General features: G+C 45.1%; 7 protein-coding genes across 7 annotated transcripts; 1 reads left to right on the top strand and 6 right to left on the bottom strand.

Annotated features, from left to right (window-relative positions):
• Positions 1-419: 419 nt before the first annotated feature.
• Triagg1_10629 (uncharacterized protein) lies at positions 420-1,214 on the bottom strand (the record flags this gene model as incomplete). Its single annotated transcript, XM_062894722.1, has 1 exon — positions 420-1,214. One exon carries the CDS (start codon positions 1,212-1,214, stop codon positions 420-422), a length of 795 nt encoding a protein of 264 aa, XP_062750435.1.
• A 972-nt stretch (positions 1,215-2,186) lies between these two features.
• On the bottom strand, positions 2,187-4,117 carry Triagg1_10628 (uncharacterized protein; the record flags this gene model as incomplete). Its single annotated transcript, XM_062894721.1, has 4 exons — positions 2,187-3,341; positions 3,405-3,552; positions 3,619-3,901; positions 3,961-4,117. 4 exons carry the CDS (start codon positions 4,115-4,117, stop codon positions 2,187-2,189), a joined length of 1,743 nt encoding a protein of 580 aa, XP_062750434.1.
• A 1,833-nt stretch (positions 4,118-5,950) lies between these two features.
• Positions 5,951-7,390, bottom strand: Triagg1_10627 (uncharacterized protein; the record flags this gene model as incomplete). The annotated part of the gene is made up of 4 exons (XM_062894720.1): positions 5,951-6,504; positions 6,544-6,579; positions 6,640-6,754; positions 6,809-7,390. 4 exons carry the CDS (start codon positions 7,388-7,390, stop codon positions 5,951-5,953), a joined length of 1,287 nt encoding a protein of 428 aa, XP_062750433.1.
• Positions 7,391-8,620: 1,230 nt separating this feature from the next.
• On the bottom strand, positions 8,621-9,523 carry Triagg1_10626 (uncharacterized protein; the record flags this gene model as incomplete). The annotated part of the gene is made up of 1 exon (XM_062894718.1): positions 8,621-9,523. One exon carries the CDS (start codon positions 9,521-9,523, stop codon positions 8,621-8,623), a length of 903 nt encoding a protein of 300 aa, XP_062750432.1.
• Positions 9,524-9,928: 405 nt separating this feature from the next.
• On the bottom strand, positions 9,929-11,377 carry Triagg1_10625 (uncharacterized protein; the record flags this gene model as incomplete). The annotated part of the gene is made up of 1 exon (XM_062894717.1): positions 9,929-11,377. One exon carries the CDS (start codon positions 11,375-11,377, stop codon positions 9,929-9,931), a length of 1,449 nt encoding a protein of 482 aa, XP_062750431.1.
• Positions 11,378-14,418: 3,041 nt separating this feature from the next.
• Positions 14,419-15,463, bottom strand: Triagg1_10624 (uncharacterized protein; the record flags this gene model as incomplete). The annotated part of the gene is made up of 2 exons (XM_062894716.1): positions 14,419-14,774; positions 14,857-15,463. 2 exons carry the CDS (start codon positions 15,461-15,463, stop codon positions 14,419-14,421), a joined length of 963 nt encoding a protein of 320 aa, XP_062750430.1.
• A 3,164-nt stretch (positions 15,464-18,627) lies between these two features.
• On the top strand, positions 18,628-19,425 carry Triagg1_10623 (uncharacterized protein; the record flags this gene model as incomplete). The annotated part of the gene is made up of 3 exons (XM_062894715.1): positions 18,628-18,710; positions 18,766-18,803; positions 18,878-19,425. 3 exons carry the CDS (start codon positions 18,628-18,630, stop codon positions 19,423-19,425), a joined length of 669 nt encoding a protein of 222 aa, XP_062750429.1.
• Positions 19,426-20,343: the final 918 nt, after the last annotated feature.

The raw sequence follows: 20,343 nt of genomic DNA, 5'->3' as shown, positions 1-20,343 counted from the left end.
TCAACTGGACTATATCTTCAGATGGAGGACACTTGGATCGAAGCACGTTGCCAGTAATGCTTCGGGAAGGTAGCACTTGATTTGTGATTACATTCGTAAAAGTCCCTTGTCGCTATCACATAATGTAAAGTCACGTCGCAGAAAGCTCGAATTTTCAACTAATGACCTATCAGGATGAATGGAGTCCCCCCTCCCAAAAAAAAACGATCATAAATGGGCTTGACAGAGAACTCTAATACCATAATGTGTGTAGCGAATTATTATTAAAATTTCATCATAGAGAATGCCTCTTTAGTCATAATGAGACCTTCAAAAATCCCCAAATCATCTCGGGTTAACACGCCTTCACTTTGTGATCTGGTGGTTTTGGCGCACCAAAAGAATTGCATCATGATTCCTATCTCCTCAGCCCAACCTGCCTATACTTTATTAAATTCCTCTGGCTGAAGTTGGATGTACTCGGCTGCCTTTCCTTGAGCTTCTCCCCATAATTGTAGCATTTCCCCGCATGTTGTGTTTTCTGTGTGGGCTAACACATGTTTCCCGGGTAATGTTTTGTTGGGTTGATCGATTATGGCCTTGATAAATATTCCGACATTATTCTTAGCATCACCGATAGGCCGAAGAGGCGTGTCGGCTGGGTATGCATTAAGTTGAACGTATTTACCAGCTGATGGAACAAAGATTGGAATATGTGTTTGCCAGTAGAAGTTTGCGGCGTAATACCCTATGATGACAAATGTAGTCTTTGCGAACAGTTCTGGCTGTGATTGAATATATCGGTCGGCGACATTCTTGCTCTCGAAGTGAGGGACCAAGGGTTTTCCTGAGCTCTGAGTTTTAGCATTAGGTAGAGTTGACCATATATAGTGCTCAAGTGTTGGCGTTGCTGCTGCGGCTTTTGCCAAATTGATAGCTTGAGAAGAATCAATCTCCATTGCTTTCAAAGGCTCTTCTTTTGCAAATAATCCAAAGAAATCCGTCACACCAAATATGATCGATGACCCTTGGAAAGCTGCCGTTAAGGATGAAACATCATTAGTGGTTGATTGGATGAGTTCAACGCCTTTAGCAGCCAGATCTTTAGCCGACTGACTTTGGCTGTTTCGTGTGATAGCGCGAATATGAAATGTATCATCTTTAAGAAGAACATCAATAACAGAACCACCTTGAATGCCTGTGGCACCAACAACAGTGACAATGTTTTTCTCCATGGCGTCTTTGCGGCCTGAGTGAATTGCAGAGAGATTGAAGAAAAATAAATGACCCCGTAGACCGGCAACTTGATGAAGTCTATGTTATGGTTAAAGTTGGCTCATGTCGGTTGGGAGAGGATCGATCTTTTGTATGCCAAGGGCCCGTTAGCTACCATTGCACTTGAGATTGTGTCAGGATCCAAGATTAATAATCGGTCTTGTTGAGTAATCTTGATTTTGAAGCACAAGATATGCAACTCATACACAGCTTGGAAAGTAATAGAGTGGATGGTCAACGCAGCGCAGCCAGAGTAGTGTAAATGAGTAGCACTTACAGGATGCTTAAACTGTGTCCCGGGCTAGCCATAGAAAGTCGGATTTTGCAGCCGTTCGTGGAAAGGTGGGTATTTTGCCCCATAGGGAATTGTTCCATCTCGTTCCAGTTTATGATACGATTCGATAGTGAACCATGATTCTATATGTGTAGAGGTACTGTCTCGTCTACTGATCACATAATCATGTTCAAATGCCAAGCATTTAGTCAATAGTAATTTGTCAATATGGAGTCAACAGTGTGATAGAATATCGGATGTACGGCTTGAGGGCGTGACCACACGACCAAGTACTAAATACTGAACAGAGGGAGGTAGGATGCCACTGTTTAACTCTTTCAAAGAGTGATATGTCTATATAGGGGAATTGTTATACAGTGATTTTTCTGACTGTCACCATTATTTTTAAGAAATATGAAATTTAGCAATACACTAGTGGGTATTAATAAAAGCGTGGCTCACAGCATCATCGCCACAATTGGCCCTCACTGCGAACCATGGCATTAGAGCGGATACTATGAGGTGAGCCTAGAATTATTGGGATATAATATCTAAATGACAGGTTGCACGCTCCCGGTCATCCTCTATGATCTATATCTAAATAATAACGAGAAGCAAAAAGAGAAAAGAAAAAAAAAGTGAAAAAAAAAGGTTTCCATCATACAACGTTATTGACCTTCATCTCCTCGGCGTTATCTGAGGACTGAACTTCAAAGTCAAGTTTTTCCCATTTCATAAAAAGTCCTGCGATTAAAGTGATAGCACCTCCTGCAAATGCAATCCATTCAATCTTCCCAATGGTCGTCGTTATACCTTCAACGGCAAGGCCGATAACACGAGGATCTTGTCCAGAGCGGAAGATGCTTGAATCAACGCCGGCAAGCGCGTCACGGATGTCTTTGTCGGAGAAATTACCAAGACTGCTGATGGAGTCGTGTAGCTTGTTGTATCCGAGATTCTGAAAAACGCAACCGGCGCATGAGAGAGCAACTGAGACTCCAAAGAGCTGTGAAACAAGATGTATCATGGCAGTATCTTGGCGTAATGATGCTTTGCGCGCCTCATTTCTTTCCACCTCGACTGGGTTGCTTTTGTCAAGCCCAGGATCATCCGAGACCAGACGTGACATTACCGCATTCCCTGATTGCCAAATGAGACCAACACTTATTCCCACAAGCGTATCAAGACCCAATATTCTACCATCGGGAGTGTTCGGCTCAATAGTTGATAATCCACCCGCGCCCGCCAGCATCATGGCGCCACTCAGGATGTAAAAAGGTGGGAAAATGCGCAGCCGGGGTAAGAGAACGGCAGATACGATTGTTGATAGGATAAAACTACCGATGAATGGCAACAGACGAACCGATGCATCGAGGGGACTTAAGCCCTGGGTAAAAGCAAAAAACAGCGGTGTATAGTAAAGCGCGATACCGTAGGAGCCGCCTGCAGCAAAAGTCGATATAAATATGAGAAGGAAATTTCTGTTCTCGAAAAACAAGGCGACGGGGAAAATCTGATGTTCGCGGGTGGTGAAGAGTGGTTTAAGTTGTTGCACTGTGTAAAAGATGAAAAGAACGCCTGTAATGACCCAGACTGCAATCGTCCCTCCGAAGCCCCAGTCCCACGTTGAGCCACTGAATATGAGGACCACACTGGAGAGAATAACGAACGAAAAGTGCGAAAGGGCTCCTATCCAGTCAATACTAGTTAACTTTGTTGATGCCGTTGTGCTCTGGTCTGCGGATAAACTGGGAAGGCTAATAACTGCGATCGTAAGGATAAGACCAATGAAGGGAATATTGATATACATGGCCTACAATCCGGACTTGTTAGCGAATAGGTTCTTAAACCAGTGGTTTTTTTCATATATACTCACCCAGCGCCAAGTAGCGTGGCTATTCTGGGCAAAAGCACCTCCCACAATGGGTCCCAGCACAAGCCCTATTGCCCAACACACGCCCAAGAGCCCCATATATCGAGCGTATTCTATCGGCGTTGTGAGAAGTAAAACATATATGCTGCCTCTATACTCCGTAAGTACGTTAGCCAATGTTTAAAGGACGAATTGCTGCTTTTGAGATATTACATACGTCATGATAGCTCCTGCTGACCCAAATCCAGTAATCACGCGCCCGATAATCACCATATCGACGTTGGTGGCAGCACCAGCCAAGATTGATCCAATGAGCATCAATAGTTCTGAGATAAAGAATACGACTTTTAGCGGATAGATGGCGGTGGCCTTGCGCCATGATGGAGCAGTAGCAGCACTCAATGTACTATACCCGACGGCCACCCATGGAAGAAGCTCAACATGACCAAACGCTTCATAGACAGAGGTTTGAACATTGGCGACATTGCTGACATCGTAACCTAAAGAGTGTCAGTGGTTCGTACCGATGAAGACGTATTGATTTCTTGCATCAACTCACCGACAATTAGCATGGTCAACCCCAGACAAGTGAGAATCAGTGGCCATCTCCAGCCTTCCAACCCCTCTCTTGGATGACCGGAACTGATTATGGATGTAATGGCACTTTCATCGGTATTAGGCGCTCTTTCGTCAAGAAACATCTCTCGCTCCTCCATATCGATGGCTGATGAGATGCCAGGAGCAGCTCGCCGGCAATGCTGTACTGCTTTGAAGTCCTTTGAATAAGGTCCTAGAAGGGAGCACGATACGAAAAGGAGCAACTAATGTTTTTTTTTAATCCTGAATTGCAATGGGTCTCTTCCAAAGCTGAGCAACTTCTTTTCGTCAGCGGACGATTATATAAACGCGCGTTTGTGATAAAGACCCATAGGGCTCAGCTCTCTCACGCGCGCAGGTGTAATCCACCATAATCCACAAGGAGACCGCAGGGTTACCTTGCGCATCAAATCATTTACAGTACTGTAAGCTTCGGCAGTGATCCCGAACACCTTGTCGAAACATTATCGACTTTGGAATCAATGTGACCCTATCATGTCCTAATGCCAAAAGAGGACATATCTTCAAAAAGGACCTCTCATTTGGAACCAAACGACCCACCCGCGTCAGCACGGCTGCTGCGACCCACGGACGAACAAGTACGGGCACTATACAGATACGAGTTGCTCCATTTGCAGCTTGGTGGGAACTAGGAGCCTCCTTACATCTGTTGCTCAGAATCATTGAAGATTTCATCAGGATATAACGGAAATAGGAGAAATAGTAACATCTTTGGAATCATATATAGAAGGTAATCGCCAAATAACTTGCATGGAAGAACACCAAGCGTATGGATATCAGAACTGAGGCAAGTTACGACGGTGACACAAGGTATGAAATAACTACAGATACAAGACAGAGGAATTTGAAGATTGATACTCAAAGTCCAAAATACAAAAATAGCTGTGGCGGTCAGCTCTCCGATGCGCGCATGGCTATCGTTGCGTTCACGCATAACATTCCCATTATAGCTATGACTGCCCCATATATCAAGATGGATCCTGCATTTCTCACGTGAGAAAAGGAACTGTAGATTTATCTTGACTAACTACTCACATTTGTAACAAACCGTCTTGAAGAAGCCATTCTTACCAGCCATAGGACCATTCCGCATTCTAAAGATTGCCATAGTACAGAAGGTACGCTTTCGCCTCGCACTCCAGATCTCCCACGGATGCCTAGGCTGCTGCCTAATACTTCATACCTACTGGCTTCATCTTACCGTAAACCCTGAGGTGTGTGGAGTTCAGTTATATTACTAGTCAGCTTCTCGCTGGGTGAGGACATCGGCTGGTCCGTCTTTTCCAAGCGCCCGGAAACGTAACCAGTAAATTCCGCGAAGTCTTTGAAACATTATCAACAAGGCCCATCAATTAAAACACACATGTAGGGGGTGAGTTTGTCAACTCTTTCCAGAGGCAATGGTGTATAGCATGGATGGTCGTTGAACGGGAGACTACGATAATAAGCCACACCCTGCCGGATAATACTACTCCGTAGGAACCTTGATTTCACGTCTAATAGTGGTCCCTCTTATGTGTCAAATTTTGCCGTAGGATTCGTAGCTTAGCATTAAGCTCGTTCTGGTACATCACTCCACACGAAGGGAAATAAGATCGCTCCTGGGGAACAGGAATAGACTCAGTGTCGGTGGGATATTACACAATTATCGGATAAAATCATAGTACCCACTTGGCGCCCCGTTTCCCTAGCATAAATAGGTTCCTTTCTTCTTCAGGTTCAAACCCTAGATAGTTACATAACGCACATTAATTGATCACGGATTTTCCACACTCAGCCTCTGTTTCAGAAAAAAGGGGCGCTAAAAAAGATCAAAGTGAGAAAAAAGAGGATCATCTCATAGTCAGATACTGCTGTTTTTTTTTGGCAAAATTCACTAATTGCGGCTCAGTAAATATATGTAACTGTGCTCTATGCAACAATGAGTTGTCTTAATTTTTCCACACATTGTTGAGCAGCCACAGCTCTCCAGCCCATTGCTCCTGAACAACGGGCCAGATGTTTTCAGGAGGTAAAACAAAACCACCCTGACCACTGGTCACTGGATCTAATTCGAGTGTCCAAGAATGGTCTGCACCGTAGGCACCATAGTGGTGATCGCGACCATTGCCGGCGGAATAGTACTCAATATCGCAACCCGTACCATACTGATAAGTCTCGTTTCGGCTGTCGAATGCCTGCACAGCATTTGCAAAGCCTCCAGCAACTTCAAGCATGCGAGGGAGGGTGGCGGGATACTGAGAGGTATTGCAAGTCCAACCGGGAGGCGTCAGGATCTTCTGGCCGTAGCTGTGGAGGTCAATGTAGGAGCGAATTCCCTTCCGGGATGCTCCAAGCTTGTTTGAAAGACTCGATACGGCGATGTTCTCCGGAGTGTCACCTGGGTTCAGCCCTTGGAAAGTATCAGAGCATGGGTTGGTGGACGCAGCTCCAGTGCCTGGTTCACCACCCCACTCAAAGCTCCAGTTGCGGTTAAGGTCTGTGCCTATGCAAGTCGTGTTAGTGCGAGGCAGTCGGTTCTTACGCCACATTCGATCAGTCGTTTGCGTGTAAGAGAAGCCTATGGGCGAGATTCATATCAGCATATTATTTTGTGACACATTAATCAGTGCCTTCTCACCGTCGGGGTTGTGGAATGGAACAAGCCAGAAGTCATAGTAGTCCAGAAACTTTGTAATCTCCTTGTTCTTGGTCTTGTATCCGTTGATCAGTTGCCACGCCCAGTATTCAAGCACCTATAAAACCCGTTAGACTAATTACAGCGGCGCGGGTTGCTATAAGACGCATACCGCTGTAGAAATCCACTCTCTGGCATGGACGGTGGCATGCCGCAAGATGATGGGCTTATTGCCTTTCTCACCCTTGTCGCCAAACAGGTGAAAAGCGTATATGGTGCGGTTTTCATACGACAACCCAAGCTCATATTTCTTAGAGTTCTTGGGAAAAGCCGCAGCCAAGTCATCCCAATACTGGAGATGATCCTCGTATGGGTGGTATGTTTGATACCAGGACAGGTCGGGTAGGTGGCCAGCCTTGTGCAGCCAGCGCTTGTAGACGGGAGCCTTATCCTCACGTCGAATCTGCTCCCCAAGATCGTCGCTCAGCAGGCGTGCATTGAGACCAAGTTCATTGAAGCTGCGGACTTCATTGGGAGGAATGGCGACTTCAAATCCTCGGCTCGTAACTTCTGTGTGGTAGCTGGCGAATCGTTTCTCAATGGACTCAGCCTCGCTCTTATCTGCCGCTCTTATACTGTAGACGTGATACCCATCGTAGCTGACTTTTTCCGTACGGGGGCCAAGCGATTCTACATCGACAGAGCGCGAAGCCACCAATGGCGCCAGAAGGGCCAGAGTCGTCAGGAACTTCATGATTTTAATCCCGGATGGGGTGCCGGATCCGGTTGTCGAGTGCACTGGAGGACAAGAGAAATTGAAAGCAGGCAGATGAAGGCCATCTTTATACTTCTCATCTATCAATGCCCATAACTATTTTGTGGAGAGAAAAATCGGTCGGAAGCTACCCCGAGATCATGATATATTGCCAAATGGAAGATCTAAACCGCGAGTTGCATTACATAAAGCAGAAGGTAGATGAGGGCAGTTTCTGGATCTATCACGCAATTCTTGGCCTCCTCATTGAGTGATATTGTGCTCCATTTACGCAATCGCCAGGGGTCTTTGTATCAATGCCATCAGTGTTTATGTGCGAAAATATGTCCAATGGGCCATGGTTCACCCATTATTAAGAATCATTTGGTGCCCATATCCGTACGAGCTAATGCGCTAAAAGTGTCACCGCTGCTAGTGGCGGTTATAATACCAAAACTACTGCAATCTTGCGACGTTTTGGGCCGGCAGTTCCAACCCAATTCGGCATGTATGAAGTTGAACCAGTAATGTTTCAGCATGATTGCACGTAGCTTATCGCGTCTTTCCTTCTCCTTGGATAAATAGATCTCATAGAGGTGATGATTGGATGCATCGCCTGGCAAGCCAAAAATCTAGCCAATTGTGCTCCAGTAGCCCACCTAAAACCTTCAGATCCCGGTATGTTGTCATCACTATAACGCATGCTATTAAACTACATATTCTGCAACATGTAACTGTCTGTAGAGTATCTAACAAACATTTATTTAGATATCGCAACATTATGATGTTGCGGTCAGCTTGATCTTGGTTTGTTGCATAGATATAATACATCCTTTATCTTTTTGCTATAGCGGCTATTGTATGTCCGCATCCGCGCATTTAATGATACCTCATCTAATTATTTATAACTTATCTGAAAAAAAAAGAGAGAACGTCTGACCAAAACATCTGCTTCGCTAGAAGTATAGGCAAATTTCGTGTTGAGGTCTAGTAAAGAGAAATTAGTTCTTCACGCAGAACACGAAACGTCGGATATCAATACCGATATTGAAAGGAATACATCACATTCATGCAATATCTTTAGTCAAGTGACGGAAGCTCAATATGTGATATCATCTTGTTTCTCATTATGATACTGTAAACATGAAAAGTGTGGTGGTAATCTTCCCCTGTTCATATATAGCCCGAATCAGCTGTCTGCGTTGAGCTGATTGGCCAACCTCCTTGACTTCAAAGGACTATTCGAACTTTCAGCGCATTCTTCTGCAATATTTCGTCCTTTTTCTGTTCGAGTTCTTGCATGTCCCAGCACACACTAATGAATCGACCAGACAACCATTCTCTCCTTTCCTTAGCCAGCCATACAAACGTATGAGCTGCCAACTCCGGTGGATCAATCAAAACTTGATGCAGATATTTTGGCATACTCTGACCCAATTCTGTAGCAACGCTGCCAGGATGCAAATTGATTGCAATCAAACCTTGCTGATAATATTCTTTATCTGCAAACTCGGTAAAACGAGCCATTGCAAATTTCGCGGTTTGGTAACCGGAGGCACCTGGTAAAATGTGATGGCCGCCTATACTGCTGCAGTTGATGATTGTCTTTGTTTGCGACTTGAGCAACAGCGGTATAAAGTACCGGTGACAGAGGTATGTGCCCTTCATATTGACTTCCCACGACTTCCACCAATCATCAGCTTGAGACTCAGCTAATTTTCGCCAATCTTCCAGGTAGCCAGCATTGCAAATCAAGACGTCGAGGCTTCCGGCAAACGCCTGATCAGTAGCCTCAGCAGCCATTCGTACTGACTCTTCGGACATTACATCCACAGTTAGGCTTAGAACAAGAGGCTCAGGATGAATTTCCCTGGCAGCAGCTTCTCTGATGGCCATTTCGACACCGCCTAGGCTAGAACGTGCAGCAATTGCAATTTTGGAACAGCCAGCCGTCGCAAAGGCCAAGGCAGCAGCCTTACCAATACCTTTGGAGGCACCCGTGATGAACACAGATTTACCAGCCAAATGAGCATTGGTAGGATCTATGAAAGGATATACATCATGGTGAGGTTTGACATATGCTGCTAATTGAGGGGCGTTGGTCTCACGAGAAGATACTTCTCGATCACTCATCTTGGATGATGGGGTTGTGTGCTGTGGGTTGCACGCGTCTTTTGCGCTAGCTGTGCCAATAGCAGGAAAAACAATGAATGTGAAGGGCATCAGATGATAGACACATGGCAATCATGAAGTACTACTTATAAAAAAAGAGAAACGGCTTGCCTGCTTTAACTTTCCTCGGATATATAGCATGGCGTTATCTCCGCCCGAGGAAGAAGGATGCGGACTCCAATGTTCAAATTATAAATCTGTACCAACGGCTGTTGTCGGATTTGGAAGATATCGAGTAAGTAAAGCTAATTCCGTGATTTATTACGGATTTAGCAGATAAATCTATCATACTAACTATCGTCCACCGATTTCTCCGGATGTTCGTAGAGTGACTCTAATCCGAGGGATGCAATAGATCCCATCACTCTATTTCAAAAAGTTCCAAATATTATTCAAGCTTTCAGCTAGCGAAGGGTGTGCCCATATGGCATTGCTCAATGCCGTCCATTTGACGCCTCCGATCATGGCCATTTCTACCAGACTCATTATCTCCCCACCCTCGATACCCAAGCAAGTGAATCCAAGAATTTGCTTCGACTCAGCATCAACCACGGCTTTCATGAGCCCTCTCGACTCATCTGTCTCCAGCGCACGGGCAACATAGGACATTGGCATGGTAGCGACTTGGATTTTCCGATCAGGGAACTTTTCGCGGGCCTCATGCTCGTGTAGGCCAACATGGCCAAGCTGTGGATCGGTGTAGACGACGTAAGGTACGAGACGGTCAGTTGTGGTAAGATTCCCCTTCTCAAGCAAGTTGGTTCGCAACAAACGAAAGTCATCATATGATATATGTGTAAAAGCTGGCCCTCCCTTAACATCGCCTAGGGCCCATACTCGGCTATTGGTTGTGCGTAGCTGCGCGTCCGTGATAATATGTCCGCGAGCAGTCGACTCAATACCAGCCGCGCCCAGGTTAAGATTTTCAGTATTGGGCATGCGACCAGCAGCGAAGAGAACATGGGAGGCCATCAGTTCATATTGATCATTTTGACCAGACACTGAGACAGATAATGAGACTGTGGTGGCTGGATCTTGACTGCTGGTATGAGGGCGGATAGCTGTAGGGGCCGCCTTTAGAAGAATGCGGATGCCATCTTCTTCCAGCATCTTCTGCATTATTTCTGCAACCTCAGCATCTTCACGAGGGAGTAGTTGATTACCACGCTGAATGATTGTGACGGCAGCACCCAATCGGCGAAAAAGTTGACCAAATTCGAGTCCAATATAACCTCCGCCGATGACCACGAGATGTGATGGGACCACTCCTAGCTCTTGGATAGAGCTCGAGTCAAGTATGACACCGGGTGGGAAAGAAGCCACATCGAATCCGTCAATCTGGGGTATAGCCGGGCGTTCTCCACTGCAAATGAAGATGCGATCAGCAGTGAGGCTCTTCTCGGGGCCATCCAGGCCGCGTACCTGGAGTGAACGCTCATCTTGAAAACTTGCTGTGCCCAAGATAAGCTCCACTCCAGCTTCTCGCAGCCTTCGCTCGCTTCCGGAGCGAAAACTGTCGACAATGTCGCGCTTTCGCTTTCTCACAACCTCCATATTCACTTGAACATCATTACTGGCAGCGTCGGCGCCAGCATTCGCATATACGCCGTACTGAGGACCGCGGCGTGTAAGATACGCGACTCTTCCGGATGCAATCAAAGTTTTGGTCGGGGTACATCCTTCGTTAATGCAACAACCGCCGACATGAGAGCTCTCTATCAAGGCAGTTTTGTATTTTGCTTGTGCAAAAGCCATACTAAGTGGCGTGCCGCCTTGACCGGAGCCAATAATTATGGCATCGTAATGAGTAGACATGGTTCGAATGATCTTTGTAACAATAAATCGCTTGGGTGCAATAGATAGCCTCAAAGGCATGACATGTAACGCAGTGTACATGAAATTACCTGGGTGTCGAATGATGCAAGTTGAGCGAGAAACTGTGAAGAGATGCGGTAATGAGGGGGGACATTCATAAATGTCATCAACGTGACGACAGTACTCAAATGGCAAAGTACTAGGTAAGGTTGAGTACCAATCAGGATTATAGGATTATTGTAAATGCCTACTAGGTAAGTACATGTAGTCTGCATGCTTTAGAGTTAAGCCAATTTAGACTTTACGTGTGGAGAAAAGGTGTATTGGAGTCATTAAACACTGGGTAGAAACTTGTGAGAAGGATAAAGGCCGCAAGGGAGTTAGGTGTAGGTGGGGATATCGGGCAAATATACTGAAGTAACGAAATGAATATCGGTCAAAATGCGGTTTACTCTGTGCAAACCTCTCTTGATACCAAAGATATAAAAAGCGAGAAAGTAAGATGATCAAATATTGAACGAATCTTACCTACTAGGATACGCGAGAGCAAAGGCGTAGATCTCGTATTTCTTCTGCTAGAGGCTACGTGATTGTCAAGAGGAAATTAAAATTATCAATAAAACTTTTGTCTACCTAGGCCGTTTACTGCCGTTTGAGTAATAAAGAATAGAGATCCGCAGCGTCTTAGTACACGAAAATGGCAAAATAAAGAGCAGCTTCACTTGACAGTTGCGAACTTCAGATTACTGAACTTTAGTGGCCTATGGAATTTTCCATGAAATAAAATATGGGTACGACTTTGGAACCTGGGTTTAGGTCACTCAATCCCGTATTCGATACCGATATTTTATTTCAGTAATGAATCTATACTCACAGACGTTTTACTCATAATATTTTTAGTATTGAAATTCAATACGTTCAGCTACTCGAGGATGTGGCGCAGTAGTTCGTTGTACACGCACTGAGCCCCGACACTGTTATTTATCTCTCAAGTGATGAGACGCAACCAACACCTGCATATCGGGCTTGGCGGTAAAATGAGTTTTCAAAAATTTACAAGCCGCACCCGTTTATCGGAATTTTGCAGTCGCAGACATTGTTCATTACGAATTATTCATCGGCCGGTTATGATATTCAGTGCTTGGTACCTCATCGTCCGTCCAAAGTTGGCCTTGCGTCTTAGTAAAGAGATCGATGAGGCAGTCTCAGATTGATAAATGTAACGGCTATACTGCTATGCCCCGGCATGTTGAGGTGCGAGGGACCGGATGGAAAACTTCGATCGTTAAGTGACATTCATGGAGGCCTAAGAGAGCAGACTCTGAAAGAGAGGCGACTATAATGCTAATCAATTAAAGAACATCGCGGAGTTCGGCAGTTGTCTGCTAGTGTACTAAACATTGTGAAAATGGAAAGACATTTTCCGTAAAGGAACCTTTTTTTTCTTAGCTTCTCGCCCGGCCAGCCGCGGCGCCTCGCTTCGGCCGCAGTGACACCCAGTATGTTTGTCTCTAGAATGCCGGGAAGAGGCCGTCGTAATGACAAAAAGCGGAGTACTCATATACTTCTACATTTTCGCCAAACATAATCTGAATAATTTCCATTTCATCAAATCCTATTCAATTTTACTTACGATTAATTTCTGTATCTGTCGATGACTGTTCTGGACGTACCTTGCGGTTTTCCACCAGTGGGTAGATCTGCAACGTCTGATGAAGGGGCTTCTGGTAAATACGGTAGAGTTACCTCGTGGCCGAAGTGATTTTGGCAAAGGTCTATACAATGTTACTTATGAGGTTTGTTTCGGGAGAATTCGCTTTCCTCTCGGGCTGACCACTCCATTTAGAATTGTTGAGTGCAAATGCTTGCTCCAAATCTCGATGACCCAGGTCAATAAAGTACAGGGCTTTTTATGTATGGGTAGTTCGATTTCGGGGATGCAGACAATGAATCTCCGATTGTCAGATTCCTTCGGCCACGATAGAAGCATTCCGTATCCCTCGCACGTTATACCACGCCTCAAGCAGTTCCCACAGGATGGAACCTGTCTGTCGCATGACTTCTTACCCCCTGGCCTTTCAAGTTAAGATTCTGAAGCGGAAATGTTGTGCGATGTGTAGATGTACTCACAGCGGCAATTCCAACACCTTCTCTGCGTTCGATGGTCCATTGCTTGTCTGAGCGAAACAGACTCCAGCATAATCGAGGGGGGAGTCAAATAGTAGAAAGAAGCAAGAGACAACCCAAAGTTGCCGCAAGGAGCCTGCCCTGGTGAGGCACATGGCCACGAGGCTAATATAATAATACATCATCTATTCTGCAGCTAGTTACTTGCTACATATGATAATCAAGTGGAACTTTGGAACACCCCTTTCGGGTTGTCGTCAAGTTATGTTGTGCTAAGTATTATTTTGTCCTCACATTGCCACATTGCTTCTGATATTGGGAATGTAGTAGAATCACGCGGAACTATGAAACATCCGCTTCAGATATTTTGTCGGTATTTAAGTTGGCTTCTAACGCTGTGGATTGTTTTTTTTGTCGCACTGTCGTGTTGCCTTTGACGTTGAGTGTGCAGTCCGAAATCCAAGAGCACCAGCCCGTCACTAATCGCCACCAAAATGCCCCCTTATGGTTTTTCTGCATGTGCGAATAACAACTGAAATCAAATAAAGCGATCGCCCCGTCCCAATTGTTATACGGTAATTCTATATGCGCGGTAATGGTCAAGAGGCATGCCGACATGTTTATCTGGTATTATTTTATCTAGTGTTATGACGTTATCCCAAAGGGAGCTACTTGTAGGGAAGTTTAAATAAACTGATAGGGAAATTGAGGTATCATTTCTATTCCGAATTATTTATGGTGAGATTGTAGATTCTAGAGTGAGGGGATTGTTGAAGTGTTTCATGAATAGAAGCGGCCGACGTAGAGGGAGAGGCATCGGATGTTAGCTGCTGTGGCGAGATGCTCATACAGCTTAGAGGCTTTACCACGATTGCAAATCTCTCGCCATTTCCTTACCCTTAGATAATGGTCTTTCATAAAAATGCGAGACCAGATGTGAATGCCATCAAGTAAACGGTCAACCATAGTGTAGGCACAGAACTGGGACCAGCAGCATTAGAATGACCATCATCCCCATTGTCTCCGTCCCCTCCCTTGTTTGAAGCTTCGGGATCTCGGCTGCCGCTGGTAATATTGCTGGCACGCAAGCAGCGAAGCGTTGACGTGACACTGGTAATATTTTCCGGCGTGTTGGATGTGTGACTAAATGTGAAGAGGACGGGCCAAATGTTTCTAACGGCAGCATCGTACTCTGTTTCGTTATTCTCGGAAGCTGGAGCTGACCCAAAGGTGAAAAAGCGATTGTCGGTGAGAAGCTTCTCGTTGAGTCCTTCGGCGCGTTAGCTCTCTTTCCCGCTCCCGCTGTGATATTTTAGGTATATATATTATATAGACCGGTGCCCTCAACTTACCAAACGAAGTCATTTGGAAGATTTGATTGCCAGACGGGCCTAGCCAGTCGTGGCAAGAATCTGGTATAGTGAGTGAACCACAATCAGATGATTGACGTTGGGCGTCGGCCTGTAGGTCATCCTGGCACTGCTGGGAAAAAAAGTCACAGTTCCCGCCTTTGCTCGCATCGTCCTGGTTGTCCGTGGTCGCGTTGGAATTGAGACCAAGCATGATGTAGCCACACATCTTATTCTCTTTCGCAATTTTGGAAACTTCTGTTTTCTCGACATTATTGAAACTCATAGAGACGAACTGGGTGAATTCATTCTTCTCGGCACCGCTGAGGCTTGTGTCAGTAGAGCCATTGAGCGGGATGTTGGCCTGAACCGAGATTTCGATGTTCCAGTTATGCCCATCGTCTTGTAATGATGCATTTGATGAAGACAAGTTGAATGCTGGGATGGTGAACGAGCCGGTGGCATTGGCTTGCGATGGAGGCCGAAATGAACTGTCTGGAAGACTCCATGGCGCGCCATTACCAACAACTAGGTATCCTCCTGTGCCAATGTCTGCCACAACTAGCGGTGCCAGACTCGCGATATAAGCCACTTGGCGTAGGATGGCCATCTTTGTATGTGTTGTGTGGGTATGGTATATGTTTGTGGTAATAGTAGTACAGTAAAAGAAGGCTAAGCATTCCTTGAAGGTTAGGCATGATGCTGTTTTATAATTACCGGCTGTGTAATTGAGCACAATATTAGACAAACTATCCGCCCTGCCAGTATACTGTAAATAGCATCCGCTTATCTCCTCGGTGTTTACTCTCTTGGTCCCAATTCGTGTATACTAATCGGGTCTGAGTATGAGATTGACAAGAATCGGCCTCGCCAGTAAGCACCAAAATCAGACCAGGCTAAACCGCAGCAAAACACCCGCCCCCGGGAATAAGCTAATGCAGGACCAGCGCCTTTAGTGCCATTCTTCGCCACCTTTAGGGATGTCAGCAGACGCTGGACAACAGACAGGAGGCTGACGCTGGGGCTCCTGGCACTTACAGGGCAACATCTCAGACGATTTGAGACCAAAAAAAAAGGTAGCCCCTGTTCTCCCATAATACTGTTATAGCTCGCTCGGAAAACCTGCGGGGCGTGAAGGGGACGATGCCCTTTGTCGGCCGGTTCGAATCGTTCAAGCCTGCACCTCGATGCCAACAGCTAACCGCGACTAGTATTGACACGAGCTCTGGATAGGTAAGATTTATGTCTTAACAGAACGAAGTAAAAATAAAAAAGATGGCAATGTGTTGTACTAAACCAATGGTTCTTACAGCAACTACCACAAATCCAAAACTCAGTATTGATGCAATGTACCAAACAACAGGGACCAACAACACCTCTTAATTATTTGATGGTAGCCTCCCCGGAATCAAAAGACGCCTAGGGTTGGTATTGATGGGAAGAGAGCATGCCGATGAGGTGAAGAGTTCTCTAATCCAGGCTGCTATCGGCAAAATCCCCTACTTGTAAGTTTATGTTCGAGTTGCTCAAGAGAGAGTTTCAGAGGAATACAAACATATTGGATAAATGCGTATCTAATCACTGAATAGGTCAAAGGGCATTCATCCCTTGATAACAAGTTACTGAGCAGAATCTTCTGTCATTTACAATATCGGCATAAGCCTACATTCGTTATATCAACGCGGCCTGATTGCTTTTTCTCTTTCTTTCTTTACTATAAATTATCGATAATAGATCGATCTCTAGCACATTAGATATTGCTCACCTATCGTCTACTAAAATAGGGTTGAATATCTCGAATCTGCTGCCATGCAGCTCGGAAGCAGCTTACACTGTGAATGAAACATTTGCAATTCATCTTGGACTCATGCCTGACACGACTTCGGTAATTATATCCGTATGAGATGTCCCGCCGCCATATTCGATGATGTATCTGAACAATCTATTGACATAGAGTTAGTTATCTACCTTACTGTTCATGGCCGGCATATGGAATAGATACAATGTCTAGATCGACATGTGCAACTAAGCATAAGACACATGGCGTAAATGATAAATAAAGGGTTGCAGAAAACGACTAATTTATAAATACTAGAATATACATCATCTACGCTTACCTTAGTAGCTATTTTAAGCAATTAGTAAATACCACGCTTGCCTTAGTCCGATATGGTGTCGTTGATGGTGTTGCTTTCAAACTGGCAGCAGCTTAAGTAGCTGTACTAAGAGACGGCTTCACCCACAAAGTACTAGCGAGACTGCAGCTTATTCATTCAAGTCATTTTTGAGCGAGACCCTGCCGCTAATCAAAAGTATGTCATGGACGTCAGCTCTGACAGCATCGTGTCGCATCTATACAACATTAGGTAAGGCGGATGGGCACCACCTGTTTCAGACCTTACTCGTGGTCCTTTATAGATAATTTTCTAAGACTTAATACTATTGTGCTTGTACGCGGAGCGTCACGGTACACAGTCTCGGCGAAGGAGTGTTCCAACAGGGGTGAGGGTGAGAATTGATAAACGTGGTTTTCGAGGCCAGCATTCCACTCCTCTACAATTTATTAATATCCTCAATGTGAACAATTCTGTTAATATCGAGGGAACGTGAATAATCCTTCTGCATTCGATTCAGCAACCCTATTTCCAGAAACGACAGATTAGTCTAAAGATCCAACCGGTTCGGTATAGCACACTAACCCAACTTTGCGACTATCCAGAGTTCAAAGTCCCACCCGAAGGACAATATACTACACGGATGGGATGAAATAGACAACGACTGCAGGAATCATACTAGGATAAAGCTAGCTAATTGATATGTCCATTGAAGTGCGACCGAAAATGATACCATGTCGTTAATGACTCTTCATCCCCTTTAGCCGGCGCGATAGCAATTTTATGAGTATCATGAACATACAGTATATGATTTGCTTTGTACACGGCGCACACTGTTAATAATTATGGAAAGACCGGAAACAAACCGCTGTACTCTTTACCCTTACCCTTCGATGGGTTATATTGCGAGACTTATAAGCTGAATGCGTCAATTACACTCAAGAGACTGAATTTATCTGAACCGGCTAGAGTAGCATTGAATCTCAATTTGTTTAAGTGGTTAAAAGAGTTGACTTGTTACCTTTTGGTATTATTGCAAGAAAGATTGTCATACAAAATGATGCTAGAGAAATAGGCATTTAGTAATATTGCTCACAAAATACATTGTGAGCAACGAATTTCCAGAGTGTGAGTAAGCTTAGCGGATTCTGTCATGCTTTCACTCGAAACCGGCGCGTCATAGCCACACGGCTGTTGGCTATATCAGTTGCAACCTCGTGGCTGATTGGGCACATCAGTTTGCAGCGGCGTAGCCAGTGGTGCACATTGCGAGCAACAAACAAAGGGGGGGCAAAACAGTTTGTGTCGGCTTCACGTCTATTCCAGATGGTGAGCAACACAAAAACTGGGCAACTGATGATGATAACCGAGTGACTCGGTTACTCAAAAATGGTGTCCTATTGAGAAGTGGCGCATCATTCGATACTCACTTTGCACTCTGTTTCAATGCAATTCCCAAGCTCGTAATGACTACAACGGTGGTGAGAAGGTTCGGCATGATAATTATGATTGGTGCTCCGCGATATGTTCTAGGTATTTGAGGGCCTTTGCTGCCGTAAGTTGCTATTCGACCTACAACCGTGAACAAACATATCGCATACGACGATCAGCCCATTAAGCAATCATTTGAGAACAAACCCATTATTCAAACTCCATTAGAATGGTTTATCCGGCCATCGAAGTTACTGTCGTCACCGTTGGAAATCGCACGATTGAAGATGAAACAACGGAAGATGGACAAAAGTACATGAAGGCGTTCCATGCCGCAGCTACAACTACCTCGCGGTTGCTGGGGCAGAAGTGATAAATATCCAGGCAAGGTTATTCATTTTATCGGTACGTTTCCAGTTTGGTGGGAGTAAAAGACATGCGCTAGAGAGTCAACTAATCATTCGCATTCATATTATCAGACTACGACACGCGCAAACAGCACGATGTCCACAAAGGCCTTATCAATGGACCTACACCACCGATTCTTCTAGATGTTCAAAGCGATGAGACTGTGTATGTTATTCACCCAAACACGAATGATCGCACCAAGGTTTACTATGCTCCATACACTACCGTCACCTTCTTCTGGGGAATAGATGAAGACAAATGGACCGATATTGCACCAGAATTCTTTGCCGCTGTGGCTAAATCGGATAGCTGCACTGGTTATATCTGGGGTGAAGTAGATAAGCCTATTCTTGCCGATTTTAATGCATATGCGTCGTTAGGCAGTGGAAAATGTGGGATCTTAATTACCGGCTGGCGCAGTAAAGGTCAGCACGACCGAGAGACGAAGGGTCAGCGCGTCACCAGGGCTTGGGACGCAATACAAGAAGCTTGCGTAAAGGCAGATGACTGGGGTACCAGTTTGAGGATTACCGAAAACACGGGTCATACTCACCAATGGACTACGCCTTTGCCTTTGAAGGACCGTTCTAGTTGGCTTCCTGCGGCTGGAATGATTTAGTTCAGGCAATTTAGATATCGAAATGCACACAATTGGACTAAAAGTACGTAGAACAATACAGCTAATTATCTGTATGCAGCGACGGTTGAATGAGAATAGAGAAGGCCCAGATTAATCCAGAATGTATTAGTCAAGAGAAAAAGAAACAGAATTGTCATCGAGGAAGTTGGTAAAGGAAGAGGAATCACCTTAACGTAGCAAGAGTGCGATAATGCAAGCCTGAAGTGAAGCACTGTTATATAACCCATGTATTTTCCAAGCAGCAGATATTAAACGTCGTTGTGCTGGATTCACATCTGTGCAATCAATCAGTAATCAGGCCGGTGTATGTGCAGGGTATCTCGGATAGAAGGAGGTTGAGTGGGGGATACGTAAGATGAAAAAGGTAGGAGTACACCTCTTGAATAAGATGCAATATATATATTTGTATGTAAATAGTTCATCCTCTCCGCTCAACGTCTGGATAATATTGAGGCGCTTCATGCCGATTGTACATCCCATAATCCCTTATAACTCTTCCACCCCTACATCTAGATACCTTTTCCGCTTCACATACTTTGAGAAATTCCGATGCAGCACTGGCAGTTGTAAACGACAGATAGGCTATAATATCGCCTGGGTCAAGCACAGCATCAAAAACATCCCATGACACTAAATTTTTGACCCTGTCTGGCTCCAGACGAAAATAGTCGAGGACCTCCTCGGGATTTGGGTTCTGCAGCCCCGTTTTGTTCATGCTAATTAGCACGATTGCCTCTGCGTCACCCGTGCGTGTGATGTCCAGCCTCTGTTCATGTATTTCATATCCTTCAGGTATGTGCGTGTCTGCTGTGATTTCGCATATTCTCAATCGATAGTCCAGAAATACCTCGTTCCTACCCTTCTCTTGAGCTCCATGGTGGCGCCCCTGAGTTCGCC

This window comes from Trichoderma aggressivum (assembly GCF_033847375.1).
Source record: "Trichoderma aggressivum f. europaeum strain CBS 100526 chromosome Unknown scaffold_078, whole genome shotgun sequence".
Lineage (NCBI taxonomy): Eukaryota > Fungi > Ascomycota > Sordariomycetes > Hypocreales > Hypocreaceae > Trichoderma > Trichoderma aggressivum.
The sequence above is the reverse complement of the archived record's forward strand: the minus strand, read 5'-3'. Positions and strand labels throughout refer to the sequence as shown.